Source organism: Gorilla gorilla, chromosome 4 (assembly GCF_029281585.2).
Source record: "Gorilla gorilla gorilla isolate KB3781 chromosome 4, NHGRI_mGorGor1-v2.1_pri, whole genome shotgun sequence".
Taxonomy (NCBI): domain Eukaryota; kingdom Metazoa; phylum Chordata; class Mammalia; order Primates; family Hominidae; genus Gorilla; species Gorilla gorilla.
In genome coordinates this window covers 94,853,819-94,871,203 of record NC_073228.2, presented here as the reverse complement: position 1 = coordinate 94,871,203, position 17,385 = coordinate 94,853,819, and the positions used below count along the sequence as shown (strand labels likewise).

At 36.6% G+C, this 17,385-nt stretch overlaps 1 protein-coding gene across 7 annotated transcripts in view; it reads right to left on the bottom strand.

Annotated features, from left to right (window-relative positions):
* The window catches only part of ADGRV1 (adhesion G protein-coupled receptor V1), a 596,887-nt gene that overhangs the window by 413,158 nt on the left and 166,344 nt on the right, over window positions 1-17,385 (bottom strand). For all 7 annotated transcript variants that reach the window (XM_055387526.2, XM_055387529.2, XM_055387534.2 and 4 more), the window contains 3 exons: window positions 16,461-16,725; window positions 15,630-15,752; window positions 87-306 (listed from right to left, as the gene is read on the bottom strand). In XM_055387526.2, the coding sequence (XP_055243501.2) occupies window positions 87-306; window positions 15,630-15,752; window positions 16,461-16,725 (608 nt within the window). The remainder of the gene's footprint in view (window positions 1-86; window positions 307-15,629; window positions 15,753-16,460; window positions 16,726-17,385) is intronic.

Sequence of the window (17,385 nt, the reverse complement as noted above, 5' to 3'; positions counted from 1 at the left end):
TTTTCAGTCACTAAAGACTTGGAAATGAGCTGTCATACAAAATTACAGTGAACATAAAGATACTTAGCAAAAAATGTTGAACCTACCTAGGAATAAAGTCAGAATGGCTGGAAATGTAGGCTAGCTCATATATATGTGAATGAGCTCCCACTAGAGCTATTAAATTCTTGCTTGAATTAAGGGACTTTACTGTAACAGAAGCCACATCATAAGCAGAAGGTACTTCCAGAACAAAAGAGAATTGATTACGCTCCGAATTCCAGCAGTAAAGAGCAGACATATCTTGGCCAATAAGAAGTATGTGGGCTGCAGGAAGGAAAGAAAAAACAACTTGAGTGAGATATAAACTGTCACCTCCCACACTCCCTGCATCGGTTCCAAAGCAAAATCTTCCAAAATCTCAAAGTTCCATTGTGATTTCTGAGGCAACTAAATATACTTCAATTTCTGAAATAACTGGATGTAAATAATAATTTTTTAAGTGCTTTAGAATGATCAAGCCAGCTTGATGAGGTATCCATACCCATTTAATAAAAAAGAAATTACTGGCTGCTAAAACCGAAACTAATTTTAAACTCTTTTACATTCATCTTAATATTTATTAGATAGCATAGTAGGATATTTTTAAAAGTGAAACATACTCATAATCTCATCATGAAATGCTTCATTTTCCTTTCTAGTTATCATTCATATGAATTCATAATTGACACAGTTATAAACAGTATAAATACAAAAAACTCTTAATTAACAATATTACACCATGTCTATACTATTACAGTTTTCTGTTTCTACACAGTTTTCAAGTCTATGATTTCAGTGCATAGATAATATATACGGTTGATTAAAATATATTTAATAATTTCCCTACATTTGATATTTGTTATTGTACATTTAATTATTAAATATTAAGTAGAAACAGAATTATTCATGTTAATTATCTTCACTTGATAAATTCTTCAAGTTAATTAATTAGGCCAAAGGATATGAACAAATTTATGACTCCTAAAGTATATTCTTCCAATGTTTTTGAAATGTTATCAGGAAACCATACTTTTGATAGTTCAAAGCAAGGCTGGGTGCAGTGGCTCACATCTGTAATCCTAGCACTTTGGGAGGCCAAAGCAGGAAGATTGCTTGAGCCCAGGAGTTCGAGACCCGGCAACATAGTGGGAGCCTGTCTTTACAAAAAACAAAAATTAGCCAGGCATGGTGGCAAGCACCTGCGGTCCCAGCTGCCTGGGAAGCTGAGGTGGCAGGATCGTTTGAACCCAGGAGGTCAAGGTTGCAATGAACCATGATCATGCTACTGCACTCTACCCTAGGCAACAGAGTTAGATCTTGTCCATATGTATATATATCAGTTAATAGGGTTGCTTCTAAGAAAGAAGTAAAAAATAGCCAAAGGACATATTTATATCTACACAAGTTAAGAAGGAAGGGGGCTTACTATATTATATACAATACTAAATAATTTCCAGACTTAAATAAAACTGGGAGAAAAAATGAGAAATCATAGAAAAACATGCACAAATTTCAGTACTTAGATAAACACATTGGAACATAAAGATATCAAATGAGGCCGGGCACGGTGGCTCATGCCTGTAATCCCAGCACTTTGGGAGGCAGAGGCAGGAAGATCACGAGGTCGGGAGATCAAGACCATCCTGGCTAACATGGTGAAACCCTGTTTCTACTAAAAACACAAAAAATTAGCTGGGCATGGTGGTGGGCACCTGTAGTCCCAGCTACTTGGGAGGCTGAGGCAGGAGAATGGCGTGAACCCAGGGGGCGAAGCTTGCAGTGAGCCGAGATCGTGCCACTGCTCTCTAGCCTGGGCGACACATTAAGACTCCGTCTCAAAAAAAAAAAAAAAAAAAGGATATCAAATGAGATTGGTTAGATATTAAAATAGCACCAAGAATAAGAACATATGAGCCTCTTCTACAATTTTAGCCCATAGGTTACAATGGAAAGCCCCATATCCTTACTCTTACATATCAAGAACCACTGTTCGTGCTTATTTACAGTAATGGACTTAAATACTATCACACTTCAGCAAACGTTGCATAAAAACTTAAGGCAGTCAATAAAAAGGCTATCAATAAATTTGCATTTTAAATGGCCATATATTTTTCATCAAGTTTTATAAAACTGGAGACACTGAGTAAAAAAATTAATTCACGGGCATCTCAACATCTCTGAAGTTTAAAATGAGCTAATTCAATAGTCTCAACCAAGATATCCTCTGCCTGTAGTAAAATGACCTTCTGTACTTACGGACTTCCAATGTATATCAGCAAACCAAGACCCTCCTCTAAACTCTATAATCAGTAGTGCTTACTCTGCATGTGAATGGCAAACTTAACATATTCCAACCAAACTCATTTTCTCTGCCCCTAAAAGCCTGGTCCTCTCCCAAGCAATCACCACCACAATAGTTACAGTACTACCATTCACCCACCAGTTGCAGAAATTAGGGCTCATCTTTGACATCCTCTTTCTTGTCTCCCTCCGTATCTAATCTATCACCAACCCCCGTGGTTTTACTTGTGAGACATCATCTGAATCAATCTACTTCTCTAACCAGCATCACCTACCACTTTCCAAGCTTCATCTTTCAACATCTCTAAAGAATGCGCCTCCAGCTCTTTCTCAGACATCTTCTCTTCTAACATTTAAGTTTTTCCTCCATGGCAGCCACACATGCATGCACACCCGTGCGCACACACATACATGCTCTCTCTCTTTCCCTCTGCCCATCTCTCTATCTCCACCTCCCCATCACCTCCTCAAGAAAGGCATCTCAATACTTTTAGGATAAAGACCATAATCCTTTAAGTCCCTATCTGATTACATCTTCAGTTAAACCCAGTATCACTGTTCCCTTACTGTCTGTATTTGGGCCACATTGGTCCCCTTCTAGTTCCCTAAAAGCACATGCTCACCACCACCACCTGACCTCTCTTTGCCTAGAGCCTGATCCATCATCAGCTCTGCTTCTTGAACTCCTACTCAACATATAATTCTCAATTAAATGATTCTTCCTTAAGTAAGTTTTCTGGGCATCTCTTAGACCAGGGCAAGTCCTCTCATTTTGTAGTATGAAAGTATTCTATCCTTTCATAGCAGTTATCCATTTATAACTAGAAACTTATATGTATGATTATACATAATATCTCTCTTCCCTGCTACTTGTAAAACTTCTTGAGCGCAGGGTTTATATGTAGTTTTGCTTACCCTTGTTTCCCCAGGGTCTATCAATGTGCTTGGCACATAATTGCACTTAAAAATATCTATTAACTACTAAAGGAGAAAAGGGTGAAAGGGAAGATAAGTTTATATGTCCTTGTAGTCTTTGTCATATTCATTCTTCTTCTTCCATTTAAAGAATTCAGTCACCACCCAATAATCTGTCAAGTCATTAACCAGAATAAATATGTGATCCTCATGGTTATAGCTCCAATCTAATACTTTTAATAAAATATTTGACACATTCAAAATAAGAAAGCCCTTGAACATTATTTAATGCATAATTTCAGCTTTCAGGAGATCTATAATAAGCCATTCTAAATAATTACCTACAATCTTTTCATACTTCTACAGCCTCAAGTCACAGAAACAAAAGAAATAAAGAGACCTCACAATGGGTCCTTTAACAAGCCTCTGGCAGAATTTTTTGCAAATTCTTTTAGAAAGTATGCCTATTATATATTTTTTACATCTTTAAAGAGAATTCTATAACTTTAATTAATGGCCCTTCAGGCAGCACTCATCATCCTTAAAAACATTCATTAGGCAACTATTTTGAATAATAATAAGTGACTCAAGGAGACATAGTTAGTCCACTTGAATACTTGAGGAATAAGAAAAGCAAATATAATAAAGGCAAAAAATTAAAGGACAGGTAGACAAAAACTAAACAAATGTATGATGAAAGATACATAATTTACTCAACAAATCACTTGTTGAATGAATGATAAGTCACTCAAGTTGTATATCTTAGGATAATAACAGATTTATGACGAGTCAAAGTGTTGACAATGTAAAGAGAAGTTATTTAAGGAAAGAATGAGCAGAACGGAGACAGGCAGAGGACTCTGATGGCAAAGTAAAGATAGTGTGGAGGCCAGGAAGTGATGTAATAGTCCAGGTAGGAGGTGGCTGGGGACTGGGAGAATGTGGTATGGGCATTCCACAGGGATGAGGAGGAAGGAGTAGAAAACATGGAAACAAAGTACAATGTGAGAAACAATCTATAAAAAGTGAGAGGTAAATAGAATGACATCAGCAAGATGGTGGAGTAGGAATTCTCTGGCTCTATCGTTTTCTACAGAAATCCAATTTGCAACTATTCAGAGACAAGAATACCTTGATGAATATCCCAGAACATGGGAGTGAGGCTGAAACAACCCCTTGGACCACAGACAAAGAACAGCTACACTTGAAGTGTAAGAGGAACAGTTTCTCTTTGACTATGTTGCCCCTCCCCCAAGCCAGCACAGTCCGGCACACAAGAGATTCCCTGGGAACTATGGGTTTTTACAGAGGGAAGAGAGAGTTGAGTTGGAGGCAGACATTCAGCTTCCCCAACATTCTGGGCCCATTCACAGGTAACACTCCCTTGTCTTGCCCCACTGGAAACACTAGCTATCAACAGGGCTAGACCACCTGAGGTCACTTAGAAACAACGAACAGGGGTAGGGCTCACAGTGACAGACAAGCAGATCTTGGTGGTGGCTCTGCCTTGTGGCCAGTGGAGGCACACCACCAGAAAGGATACCCAACAGCGTTGCTCTAAATGAGGCCCAGTTGACAGGACTCCCAAGCCCAAATCCCTGGCCAGCTTCCACAGCCAGCCTTCGTGCTCTCCTTAAAACTTCCCCAGGCCAGGAGATAGCGCCATGTTGATAATTATCTGCTGAGTAAACATCTAGCTCCACCCAAGCTTAGTGATTGAGCTGCAACCTAACCAAGCTCTAGAGTACTCTTTAGTCCTTTCTCAGGCCAGAAGGCAGGGGTACATTTGTCATCATTCACAGAGGGAGCATCTGACCCCACCTAGATGCAGCTACAGAGCTGTGACCTAGCCAAGCCCTGGTGATCTCCTTCACAGCCACTTCCAGGCCAAGAAGCAAAGGCAGGTCAGCATTATCCACAAAGGGACCCTCTGACCCTTCCCAGACCCACGGATTATCCAAAGAGAGCATCTGACCCTACTCAGACCCAGCTGCAGAGCTGTGACTTAGCCAAGCCCCAGTACTTTCCTTAACTTCGCTCCAAGCTAGAAGTTAAAAGCAGGTCAGCAATTATCTGAATCTAGTCCTGCCCAGACTCAGCTAGTGAGCATCAATCCAACCAAATCCTGGGGCTCTCCTTAAGCCCTTGCCAGGCAAGGAGTCATGTGCATGTGTGTGAATGTCTTCTGAGGGGAGCATCTGACTCTGCTCAACTCCAGCAGCTAAACAGCTACTAAACCAAACCTCAGTGCTCTGCTTAAGGTTACCCTAGTATGGGAGGCAAGCCCATGTCCATGCATATCTATGCAGCATAGCCTGCAGTCCTGCCTACCCTGAGTAGTTAAGTAGCAATCTAGACACCTCACCCAGCCTCCCAGCCAAGTAGGTGGCCCTGCGCAGATATAGATCCCAAACCACAGTACTATCCAGCCAGAGAAGACAATCTACAACACTGATCAGAGGCAATTACTAAGCCCAGGCAACAGCTCTGACTTACTGAAGACCCCAACCAGAGATGTCACTGGATCTCAGAGCACAGCCAGCACTTCCATTTGATCCCAGGTCACAGGTAACAGCCCAGCCCAAATACAAAACATGATAACAAAGTCTACTTGTCTGGGGTCACTACCAACTAACCCAACCAGAATCCCAAGCTAGACTAAATAGTGAAGTTCTATCACCACCACAGAACACTAGAAAAGCCTGAAAAGGGTGGCTGTTTCCTCACATGTGCAGATGCCAACATAAGGATTTTTTAAAAATCAGGGAAATATGACCAAAAGAAATTAATAAAGTTCCAATAATGGATCTTGAAGAAATGGAGATCTATAAAATGAATGACAAAAATTCAGAATAATTCTCTTGAAGTTCAGGGAACTATAAGAAAATACAGATGAAACAGTAAATGCAATTTGGAAAACAATTCATTAACAAAATAAGAAATTTGACAAAGAAATAAAAACAAACAAAAAAACAAACAGAAATGCTAGAGATAAGGAATACAATGACTATTCTAAAAATTCAGTAGAAAATTTCAACAGCAGACTTGATCAAGCAGAAGAAAGAAAATTAGTGAATTAAAAGATAGGATACTTAAAGTTATCCAGTCAAAGAAGCAAAAATAAAAAAGAATGAAAAAGAATAGAGAAGGCCTATAGGAATTATGTGACACAATCAAGAGAACTAAGCTGTACATAACAGGAGTTCCCAAAGAAGAGAAAGAAAAAATACCAAGAATCATTATTTTTAAAAATAATGGCTGAAAAATACCTAAATCTGGGGAAAGACAACACCATCTAGAAATTGGAAGCTCAAAGTTCTCCAGCCAAATTCAACTCAATGAAGAGTTTACCCAGACAAAAATCAAATACAAAGAAAGAATACTGAAAGCAGCAAGAGATAGAGAATATAGTCACATTCAAAGGAGTCTCAATATGGCTAATTAGCAGATTTCTCAGCAGAAACCTTGCAGACCATGAGAGAGTAGAATAATAAACTCAAAGTAATGAAGAAGGGGAAAAAAACTTCCACCAAGAATACTTTACTCAGGAAAGCTGTCCTTCAGAAACAAGAGAGAATTAAATTTTTCCCAGACAAAGGCTAAGAGAGTTTGTTACCACTCGGCCTGCTCTATAGAATTGCTAAAGGCTTAAATAGAATTTAGGCTTAAATGAAAGTCTGATAACTAATAACATAAAACATGAGAAAATTTAAAGAAACTGAATGGTATAAGTAATATAGTCATGTTCAGGATATTCTAATAATGTAAGGTGATTATATAAAGCAAATTTATCTCTGAGGTTTAAAAGACAAAACTATTAAAAATAACTGTAGCTATAATAAACTGTTAAGAAATACAAATTACAAAAAAAATTCTGAGATCAAAATCATAAAAGTTTTAGGGGAGAGAACATAAAATATAGTTTTTGTTTGCTATGAAGTTAATTTTTTATCAATTTAAAATAGCTGTTTCTGAGTACAAGATGATTTATGTAAGCCTCATGGTAACCACAAAGCAGAAAACTACTGTGGAAGCAAAAACTATAAAAAGAAAGGATTCAAAGCACACCACCATAGGAAACCATCAAGCCACAAAGGAAAACAGCAAGACAAGAAGAAAGAAACAAAAGATCTACAAAACAAACAGAAAACAAATAATGAAAGGGCAGTAGCAAGTCTGTTCCTATTAATAATTATCCTGAATGAAATTGATTAAATTCATCAAAAGACACAGAATGGCTGAATGTATTTAAAAAAATAAGATCCAATCATATGCTGCCTACAAGAGACTATTTACCAATAACGACACATATAAAGTGAAAATGAAGGAATGGAAAAAGGCACTCCTTGCAAATGTAAGTCAAAACAGAAGGGTAGATATACTTATATCAGGTAAAATAGACTTTAAGTAAAAAACTATAAAAAGGGACAAAGAAGACCATTCTATAACAACAAAAGGGTAAATTCATCAAGAAGACATAGCAATTATAAATATATATACACCCAACACTGGAGCACCTAAATAATAAAGCAATTATTAAATGATCTGAAGGGTGATATAGACTGCAATACAATAATAGTAGGGGACCCCAGTATCCCACTTTTAACAATAAACTGACTATCTAGACAGCACATCAATAAGAAAACACTGGACTTAATTACACTGTAGACCAAATAGACCTAACAGACACACACAAAATCTTCTATCCAACAGCAATAGAATATACTTTCTTCTCAAGCAAACAGAACATTCTTCAGGATAGACTATATGTTAGGCCACAAAACAAGTCTTAACAAATTTAAGAGCACTGAAAGCATAGCAAGTATGTTTTCTGATCATAATGGCATTAAGCTAGAAATCAATAACAGAAGAAATCTTGTGAAATTCACAAATATGTAGAAATTAAATATACTCTAAACAATAAATGACTTGCAGAAGAAATAAAAAGATACCTTATGACAAAAATAAAAATAATATACTAAAATGTATGGTATGCAGCAAAAACAGTCCAAAAAGGAAAATTTACAGCAATAAACGCCTGTATTGAAAAAGAAATAAAATCTCAAATAAATGGTCTAATATTACAACTAAAGGAAATAGAAAAAGAACAAACTAAGCCCAAAGTTAACAGAAGGAAGCAAATAACAAAGAGCAAAAATAAATAAAAGACTAGAAAAACAATAGAAAAAAATAAATAAAACTAAGAATTGGTTTTTTTTTAAAGAAAAAGTTGACAAACCCTTAGCTACATCAACTAAGAAAAAAGTGCAGATTCAAACAAAATCAGAAATAAAAGTAGAGACATTACAACAGATACCACAGAAATACAGAAATACAAAGGATCAAGAGAAACTACCACAGTTATGTGCCAAAAATTGGATAACCTTGAAAAAATGAATAAACGTCTAGACACATAGCACCTACTAAGACTGAACCATGAAGAGATAGAAAACCTAAGCAGATCAATAATGAGTAAGGAAATTAAATCAGTCATAAAACGACTCATATCAAAGAAAGTCCCAGAACCTGATGCCTTCATGGCTGAATGCTACCAAACATTTAAAGAGCAAATACCAATCCTTCTTAAAATACTCCAAAAAATGGAAGAACAGAGGATAATACCAAATTCATTTTACATGGCCAGCATTATCCTGATATAAAGGCCAAAGACCCTATAAGAAAAAAAGAAATTACACGCCAATATCTCTGATGAACAAAGATGCAAAAATCCCTAGTAAGACAATAGCAAATTGAATTCAACAATGCAATAAAGGAATCATTCACCATGATCAAGTGGGATTTATTCTTGGAATTTATGGATGGTTCAATATATGCAGATCAAGAAATGTGATTCACTACACTAAGAAAATAAAGAATAAAAACCAAATAATCATCTAAATCGATGCAAAGTAAGTATTTGAAAAAAATCAACATCCTTTCATGATAAAAGCTCTCAAAATAATAGGTATAGAGGAAATGTACTTCAGCACAATAAAAGTCACATATAACAAACAAGTAACCAACATTATACTCAATGGTGAAAAGTTGAAAAAGGTTTTCTCCAAGATCCTGGCCAAGACAAAGATGCCCACTATTGTCACTTCCTTTCAACATAGTTCTGAAAGTTCCAGCCAAAGCAATTAAGCGAGAGAAAGAAATAAGACATACCTAAATAGGAATGGAAGAAATTAAATTGTCTCTGTTTGCTGACAACATGTTTTATATATTGAAAACCCTAAAGTTTGCATTAAAACAAACTCTTAGAACTGATAACTGAAGTCAGTAAAGTCGCAGGATACAAAATTAACATACAAAAATCTGTAGCATTTCTATACACTAATAACTAGCTATCCAAAAAAGTTAAGAAAACAAGCCTATTTACAACAGCAATAAAAAATAAGATAAAATATTTTGGAGTAAATTTAACTAAGAAGACGAACGACTGGTATACTGAAAACTGTACAACACTGATGAAAGAAATAGAAAAAAACACAAATAAATAAAAAGATATCCCACATTCATGAACTGAAGGAATGAATATTGTTAAAATGTCCATGCTACCCAAAGTGATCTACAGATTCAATGCAGTCCTTATCAAAATTCTGGTATCATTTTTCTATTTTCACAGAAATAAAAAAATATTTAAATTCATATGAAACCACAAAACACTCTGAATAGACAAAACAATCTCAAGCAAAAAGAACAAGTCTGGATGCATCACACTACCTGACTTCAAAATATAAAGCAATTATGATCAAAACATCTTGGTACTGGCATAAAAACAGACTGACTGATCAAATGGGATAGGATAGAAAGCCCAGATATTAACTCACACTTTCACAACCAATTGATTTTTGACAAAGGTGCCAAGAACACACAATGAAGAAAGAGAGTCTATTCAATAAATGGTGTTGAGAAAACTGGATATCCACATGTGGAAGAATGAAATTAGATCCATTATTTCATACCAAATACATAAATCAACTCAAAATAAATTAAGGACCTTAAGTTATAAACTACTCAGTGAAAACGGGGAATATCCCCATGACATTATTCTGGGCAAGGATTTTTTGATTGACTCCAGAAGTTGAGGCGACAAAAGCAAAAATAGACAAATGAGATTGCATCAAATTAAAAAGTTTCTGCACAGCAAAGGAAACAATCACAAAATGAAGGGACAACCCAAAGAATGGGAAAAAAACATTTTAAACCCATACAGCTGTCTGATAAACGGTTAATATCCAAACTATATAAGAAACTCAAATAACTCAATAGCAAGGAAACAACCCAATTAAAAAATAGGCTAGGCCGGGCCCAGGGGCTCACGCCTATAATCCCAGCACTTTGGGAGGCTGAGGCAGGTGGATCATGAGGTCAGGAGTTTGAGACCAGCCTGGCCAAGATGGTGAAATTAGCTGGGCATGGTGGCAGGTGTCTGTAATCCCAGCTACTCGGGAGGCTGAGGCAGAAGAATCACTTGAACCCGGGAGGCAGAGGTTGCAGTGAGCTGAGATTGCACCACTGCACTCTAGCCTGGGCGACAGAGCAAGACTCTGTCTCAAAAAAAAAAAAAAAAATAGGCTAAAGACCTGAAAAGACACTTCTTAAAAGATGCCTTATATGTGGCCAACAGGTTCATGAAAAAAATGCTGATCACTAATCATTAGGAAAATAAAAATTAAAACCAAAATAAGCTATCACCTCACACCTATTAGAATAAATCTTATAAAAAAATAAGTGTTGAAGAAGAGGAGAAAAGGAAATGCTTGCAGATGCACTGTTGGTAGAAATGTAAACTAGTAAGATGTCGTGGAAAATGGAATGGAGGTTCCCCCAACAATAAACAGAATGATCCAGCAATACCCACTTCTGTCTAGGAATATGTCAAAAGAAATTGAAATCGGTATGTCAAAGGGATATCTGCACTCCCATGTTCATTACAGCACTATTCACAATAGCCAAAATGTGAACTCAAACTATATATCTATCAACAGATGAATGGATAAAGAAAATGTGGTATATATACGTGATGGAATACTATTCCGCTTCAAAAAAAAGAACAAAATTCTGTCATTTGGGACAACATGGATGGATCTGGAAGACATTATGCCAAGTAAATAAGCTAGGCACAGAAAGACAAATACTGCATGATCTCACTAGTTGCAGAATCTTTTAAAAGTTGAATTCATAGCAAAGGGTACAACAATAGTCACCAGGGCGGGGAAGAGCAAGAGAATGGGAAGTTGGTGGTCAAAAGGTACAAAATTTTGGCTAGACAGGAGGAATTTTTTAGATCTGCACCCCAGGGTGACTATAATCAATAATAATGTATAGTATATTTCAAAATAACTAAGAGTACATTTCAACTGTATCATCACAAAAATGTTAAGTGATGGATATGTTAATAGCTTGATTTAATATTCCATGTTGTATACATTTATCAAAACATCATATTACACTCAGTATGTGTAATATAATTATAACTTGTAAATTAAAAATAATACTAATTTAAAAGTTAGACATAAATAACCATGATTCCTGGTCAGTAGTTGAGGTGACTGAAGGTAACACTGCCTAAATGTTAAATGCTTGATAAAGCAGTAGTTGGGCACCTAAGGGAAAAATTCCAAATACTGACTCCTGTATTTGTGCTACATCTTCTAGTCTTCGCAATCAATATAATTTACTTTGTACATTTTAACATTTGTGAGTTCGACTATCCCCACGCATGGATGTCTCCAAAATCCAAACCTTTAACTCCAATTTCTTTCTGATTCTAGTTCCACATCTCTACTAACCACCTACACATTGCTTCTATATTATCTCAAACTAAAGACACCTGTAAACAAGTTCATCACATTTCCCACTACAGACATTTTCTGTGTCTTTTCCTAATTTAAAACCATTCTCCTCCCAATTGCCAAGGTATAATAACTTTTGCTCCCCACATTTGAACAGACATCAAGTGCTGTTGAATCTTCATTTCTAACTTCTCTTTCCCACAAGGATTTTCATTTCTAATTTCTCTTTCTCACAAGAATCTTCATTCCTAATTTCTCAACCCAGCTAAAGGCCCTCTTCAACTCTTGCCCAGGCAGTTGCAAGTTACTTCATCCAGTGTATTCTATACACCAAAGCTATGAGGAGTTGTAAAACATGCCTTTGATCATCATTTGCCATTGAAAAGCCTTCAAGGATTTCTCTATCTCACTACTGCTGAGTGTGATCCAGGGATCTAAGAGACACTGAAACCCTTTTAGAGGATTTCAGAGGTCAAAACTGTTTGCATAATAAAATGAAAATAATGCTGTTTTCATAATAATGCTGTTTTTCTACTTCATTCTCATTCTTTCATGAGTGTATAGAACTTAGCAGAGGCTAAATGACTGATAATACTGCAGTAGACTGAATTCAGATGCAGACATGAGAACCCAGACTCAGACAAGTACTGCCTGATCTCACTTATATGTGGAATATGAAAAAGTCAAACTCAAAAAAGCAAACTGTAGAATTGTGCTTGCCAGGGGCCAGGGTGTGAGAGAAATGGGGGATTTTGATTAAAGAGTACCAACTTTCAGTTATAAGATAGGTAATTTCTGTGGACCTAATCTACAGCATAATAACTATAGTTAACAATAATGTATTGTATACTTGAAATTGCTAAGAGACTAGATTTTAAGTGTTTTCATCAAAAAAAGGTAAATATGTGAGGTAATGGATGAGTTAATTAGCTCAATTGAGGAAATACATATCATTATATGTATATCAAAATATCACATTGTATATCTTAAATATATACAATGTTTATTTGTCAATCAAGCCTTAATAAAGATGGAAAAAAGTTAATTAATTAGGAGAATCAGTTGGGCACAGTGTCTCATGACCGTAATCCCAGCACTTTGAGGCGGGAGGATCTCCTGAAGCCTGGAGCTCAAGACCAGCCTGGGCAACACAAAGAAATTCCACTTTAAAAAAAAATTTTTTTTTTAATTATGTGGGCATGATGGAGCATGCCTGTAGTCCTAGCTATTCAGGAGGCTGAGGTGGGAGTACGGCTTGAACTCATGTGTTCAAGGCTGCAGTAAGCTATGACTGCATCACTACATTATAGCTTGACAAATGAGCAAAATGCTGTCTCTTAAAAAAATTAATTAAATACATAAATAAAAAGTAGAATCTATATACCATGTATTAAACCAGACATTAAAGAGATTTTCAAAAATTAAAATAAAACCAATGCCACTCTTCTCATAAAAGTGTTCGTTTTAGAAAGTGTTTTTTAAAAATAACGTTATATTTACACATAATGAGTATATTGCTGTCATTTTAAAATAAATGACTTTAAAATTTCTCAGTTTTAATCTCTTACACAATAAATACGAATAGATTCTAAGAGCAAAATGTGTGAAAACTGCTGGATGATTTGAGGCACAGGCACACCATTCCAGGCCATCTTCTCTAGATTCCAGTGTTGTATCTCCAATCTCAGCACCACAACATTCTGGTCAAATCCTCTGTCCCTGGCACTTTCATCTACCAATGGTGCCCTCAATGCTATAAACACTTCTGCCTTTCTTCTTTGCTCATACCTTTCCCTCTGCCCAAAGTGTGTCCTGCCAATCCACACAGACATAGCTCAAGCTCTCTTGTCTCTCTTAATCACTCCAATTCTACCCCTCACAGAGCAAATGGTATTGGTCATTGAAATGGTTTGGCTCTGTGTCCCAACCCAAATCTCATGTCAAATTATAATTTTCAGTGTTGGGGGAGGGACCTGGTGGGAGGTGATTGGATCATAGAGGTGGATTTCCCGCTTGCTGCTCTTGTGATAGCAGGGGAGTTCTCCCAAGATCCAGTTGTTTAAAAGTGTGCAGCACTTCCCCCTTCGCTCTCTCTTTCTCCCTCCACCATGTAAAGAAGGTGCTTGCTTCCCCTTCACCCTTCTGCCATGACTGTAAGCTTCCTGAGGCCTCCCAAAGCATGCTTTCTATACAGTCTGTGGAACTGTGAGTCAATTAAACCTTTTTTCTTCATAAAATACCCAGTTTCAGATAGTTTTCTAAAGCAGTGTGAGAATGGACTAATATAGTCCTGTACCTTGAATTAGTATCTTAATATTTTTTCTTGCTTCTCCAACCATACATTAAGGCTTTTAAGTAGAGGAATTCTTCATAGCATTGTGACATTGACTTACATATAATATCAAATTAATAACTGTGTGCCATTTAATTCATACAGAATTGCCATATCTCAATTTAAAAGCAGAACTGTGATTCATCCAGAGTCACCTGCGGAGCCATCAGGCTTGGCTCACAAATTCTCTAGACACCTCGACAGGAGACATGATGACCCACTGTCTGTCTCCTCCCTACGCTATGAACACCCACCCCATGAGCCAGCTTGATAAGCTCACCATGCCAGCTGGCCTCAGCTTCATCTCCTTATCATCACTGGCCCACCCAAGGGATTCCTTGCCAACCCTAAAATAATCCTACAACCTGCAGACAGCAATAATACCTTGGGTTCTCTCCAATCGACTTTGTTTCTGAAACCGCAGTGATTAAAAATATTGCTTATGTTTCTGACATGTGGATTAAAGTACAGAAGACCAAGAAAGGATTTCAGACTGTGGAGGAGGTTGGGAGAGTTCATGAAGATGGAAGAATTCTCATAGTCATTCTCCAACTTAAAAAAAATTCGTAAATGCAAATACTTGCTATTGCCATAAACATACTTTCATATTTTAAAAATATATATTTAATGTCACTCTTCATGTTTCTCTAGACAAAAGAAATATATTATTTTCATTCTTCACTAATATTTTCCTCCATATTTTAGTTATTCTGATTATTCTCAAGCTAATGTCCATTCTGAAAGTATTAATCTGCAAAAGGAAAATTGAAATTCAAAAGAATTTCAAAAAATTATAGGATTTCTGGAAAGAGTATTGTAAAGATCTTGATGTTACATTCCTATTAAAATACCCAGAGTCGGCTGGGCGCGGTGGCTCACGCCTATAATCCCAGCACTTTGGGAGGCCAAGGTGGGCGGATCACAAGGTCAGGAGATCAAGACCATCCTGGCTAACACGGTGAAACCCCGTCTCTACTAAAAATACAAAAAAATTAGCCAGACATGGTGGCGGACGCCTGTAGTCCCAGCTACTGGGGAGGCTAAGGCAGGAGAATGGTGGAACCTGGGAGGCGGAGCTTGCAGTGAGCAGAGATTGCCCCACTGCACTCCAGCCTGGGCGACACAGCGAGACCCCATCTCCAAAAAAAAAAAATACCCAGTGTCTGGCAATGTGACACTAAATCTAAATCAATGAGATTAAAATCATTCTGGCTTTCCATACCACCTTTAGAACTGGTGAGCAGTTGAAAAGTCCTTACCTATTCCTGAGGCTGGTGTGAAGGAGTGGATTCTGTTAACAGCAGCAAAATCTAGGGACTGAAAATACCTGAAGGAAGACTGTCCCATCTCCCAGATGAAAATATCAATTGAATTCTGATCTCCTGCAATAATGAAATAGAAGTCAAATCTTAATGCAAAAGTTACAGGAAAAAATGACAAAATTACATAATAAAACTATAATAAAAATATCAAGAAACAAATTTCCTCAGAATCCATTTAGTCCAATAAAAATAAAAGTTAATAGGAAGTACTTCAAAAGTCTTTTTGCATTTACATCATGACGGGAATACATTATTAGTCATTAACCATGATATAATGTTAAAGAAAGAACAAGGACAATTTTTTTTAATTTTTTTAGGAATGTTGCAATTTTACCCATGAAAGTTCTACTCAGCAGCAGAAAGCAAATTTTCCTTCCAAGAATATTCTGAAAGAGTCTTATAAAAAGTTCTGAACATTATTTATTAATACTATAAATTATTCATGGCACATCAAGTAAATACATCTAAAAAGTTACTTGTTTGCATCCTGCGTATAAAATATTCATGTATCTTTCAACTTTACCTACCTACTTCCAATTTTGTTTTCATATAACTTTCAGGTAGTAGTCAGAACACAAGATTAGGGGTATAATGCTTAAATGTTTCTCAAAAGTCCATTTACAGCTGACAATTAATACTTATCTATCAAGAAATATTCTATGGATTAGTAAAAAATTACTGCAAGAGCATTTTCATATAAAATATACCATATGAATGCTAGATGATTTCAATAACTATATATACACTACAAATACTTTATCTTCTCACCTAGAAAGACATTTTTGGCAAATATTAAGTAAATATCATTGGCTGAAGACAAAGCCTCAACTTCTGTTGTCCCACTGACAGGCACCTCTTGAAAGTTAATAAACCCACTGCCAGACCATCTGAATAAAAGGGAGTTTAGCCTGGCATTAGCCTGGGAAATGGCTAAGAACACAGAGCCTCCCTTGTTGAACAAGGCCACGGTCAGCACACCTCGGACAGGGAGTTTTTGATGCAACACGAAGCTTCCTCCATTCCACCTGAAGACCTGAAGGAAATGTTGAAATACAAAACCCTTTATGACTAGGAATTTAGCACTTGCGAGAATGTAATCAATACCATATGTTTACTCTCTTGGATCCTTTTATTTAGTTAAAAAGATACTTTCATAAATAAGAAAATACTAAAACTGATGCTCCCTCGCTGCTCTCTCCCTTATCTAATCTGTGTGAGTGTGCACATATATGTCTATGCACATAAGTACACATACACACACACACACAGAGTGAATGAAAGAGAAGATATTTGAAAAGAAATCAGTATCAAATGTACATCTGGGTAAGGGTTGTTGACAGCAGGCAAAGGGAAAGCTAAAACCAGGAAATAAACTACATATGAAAAATTTAGAACGGAATAAGAAACATTCTAATGCTGCAATATTACTATCAATTGCTCGAGCAATAGAATACAGAGAAACACCTAAATCCTTTCTGTCCCCATGGTGGCAGTCAATGTACGCAAGTTTTCAGGGTAAGTGTTCATAAATGCAAAATTAAAATTCAGACCCTACCTGAAGGCAAGCTGGTCAATGTCACAGAAAATTATACTTATTCAGTCAACAATTAGGAACTTTTGAGCCACAGACATTATGCTAGGAACTATGGATACAGCGACCTTTCCCTTTATGGATCTTATTAACTATTAGGAA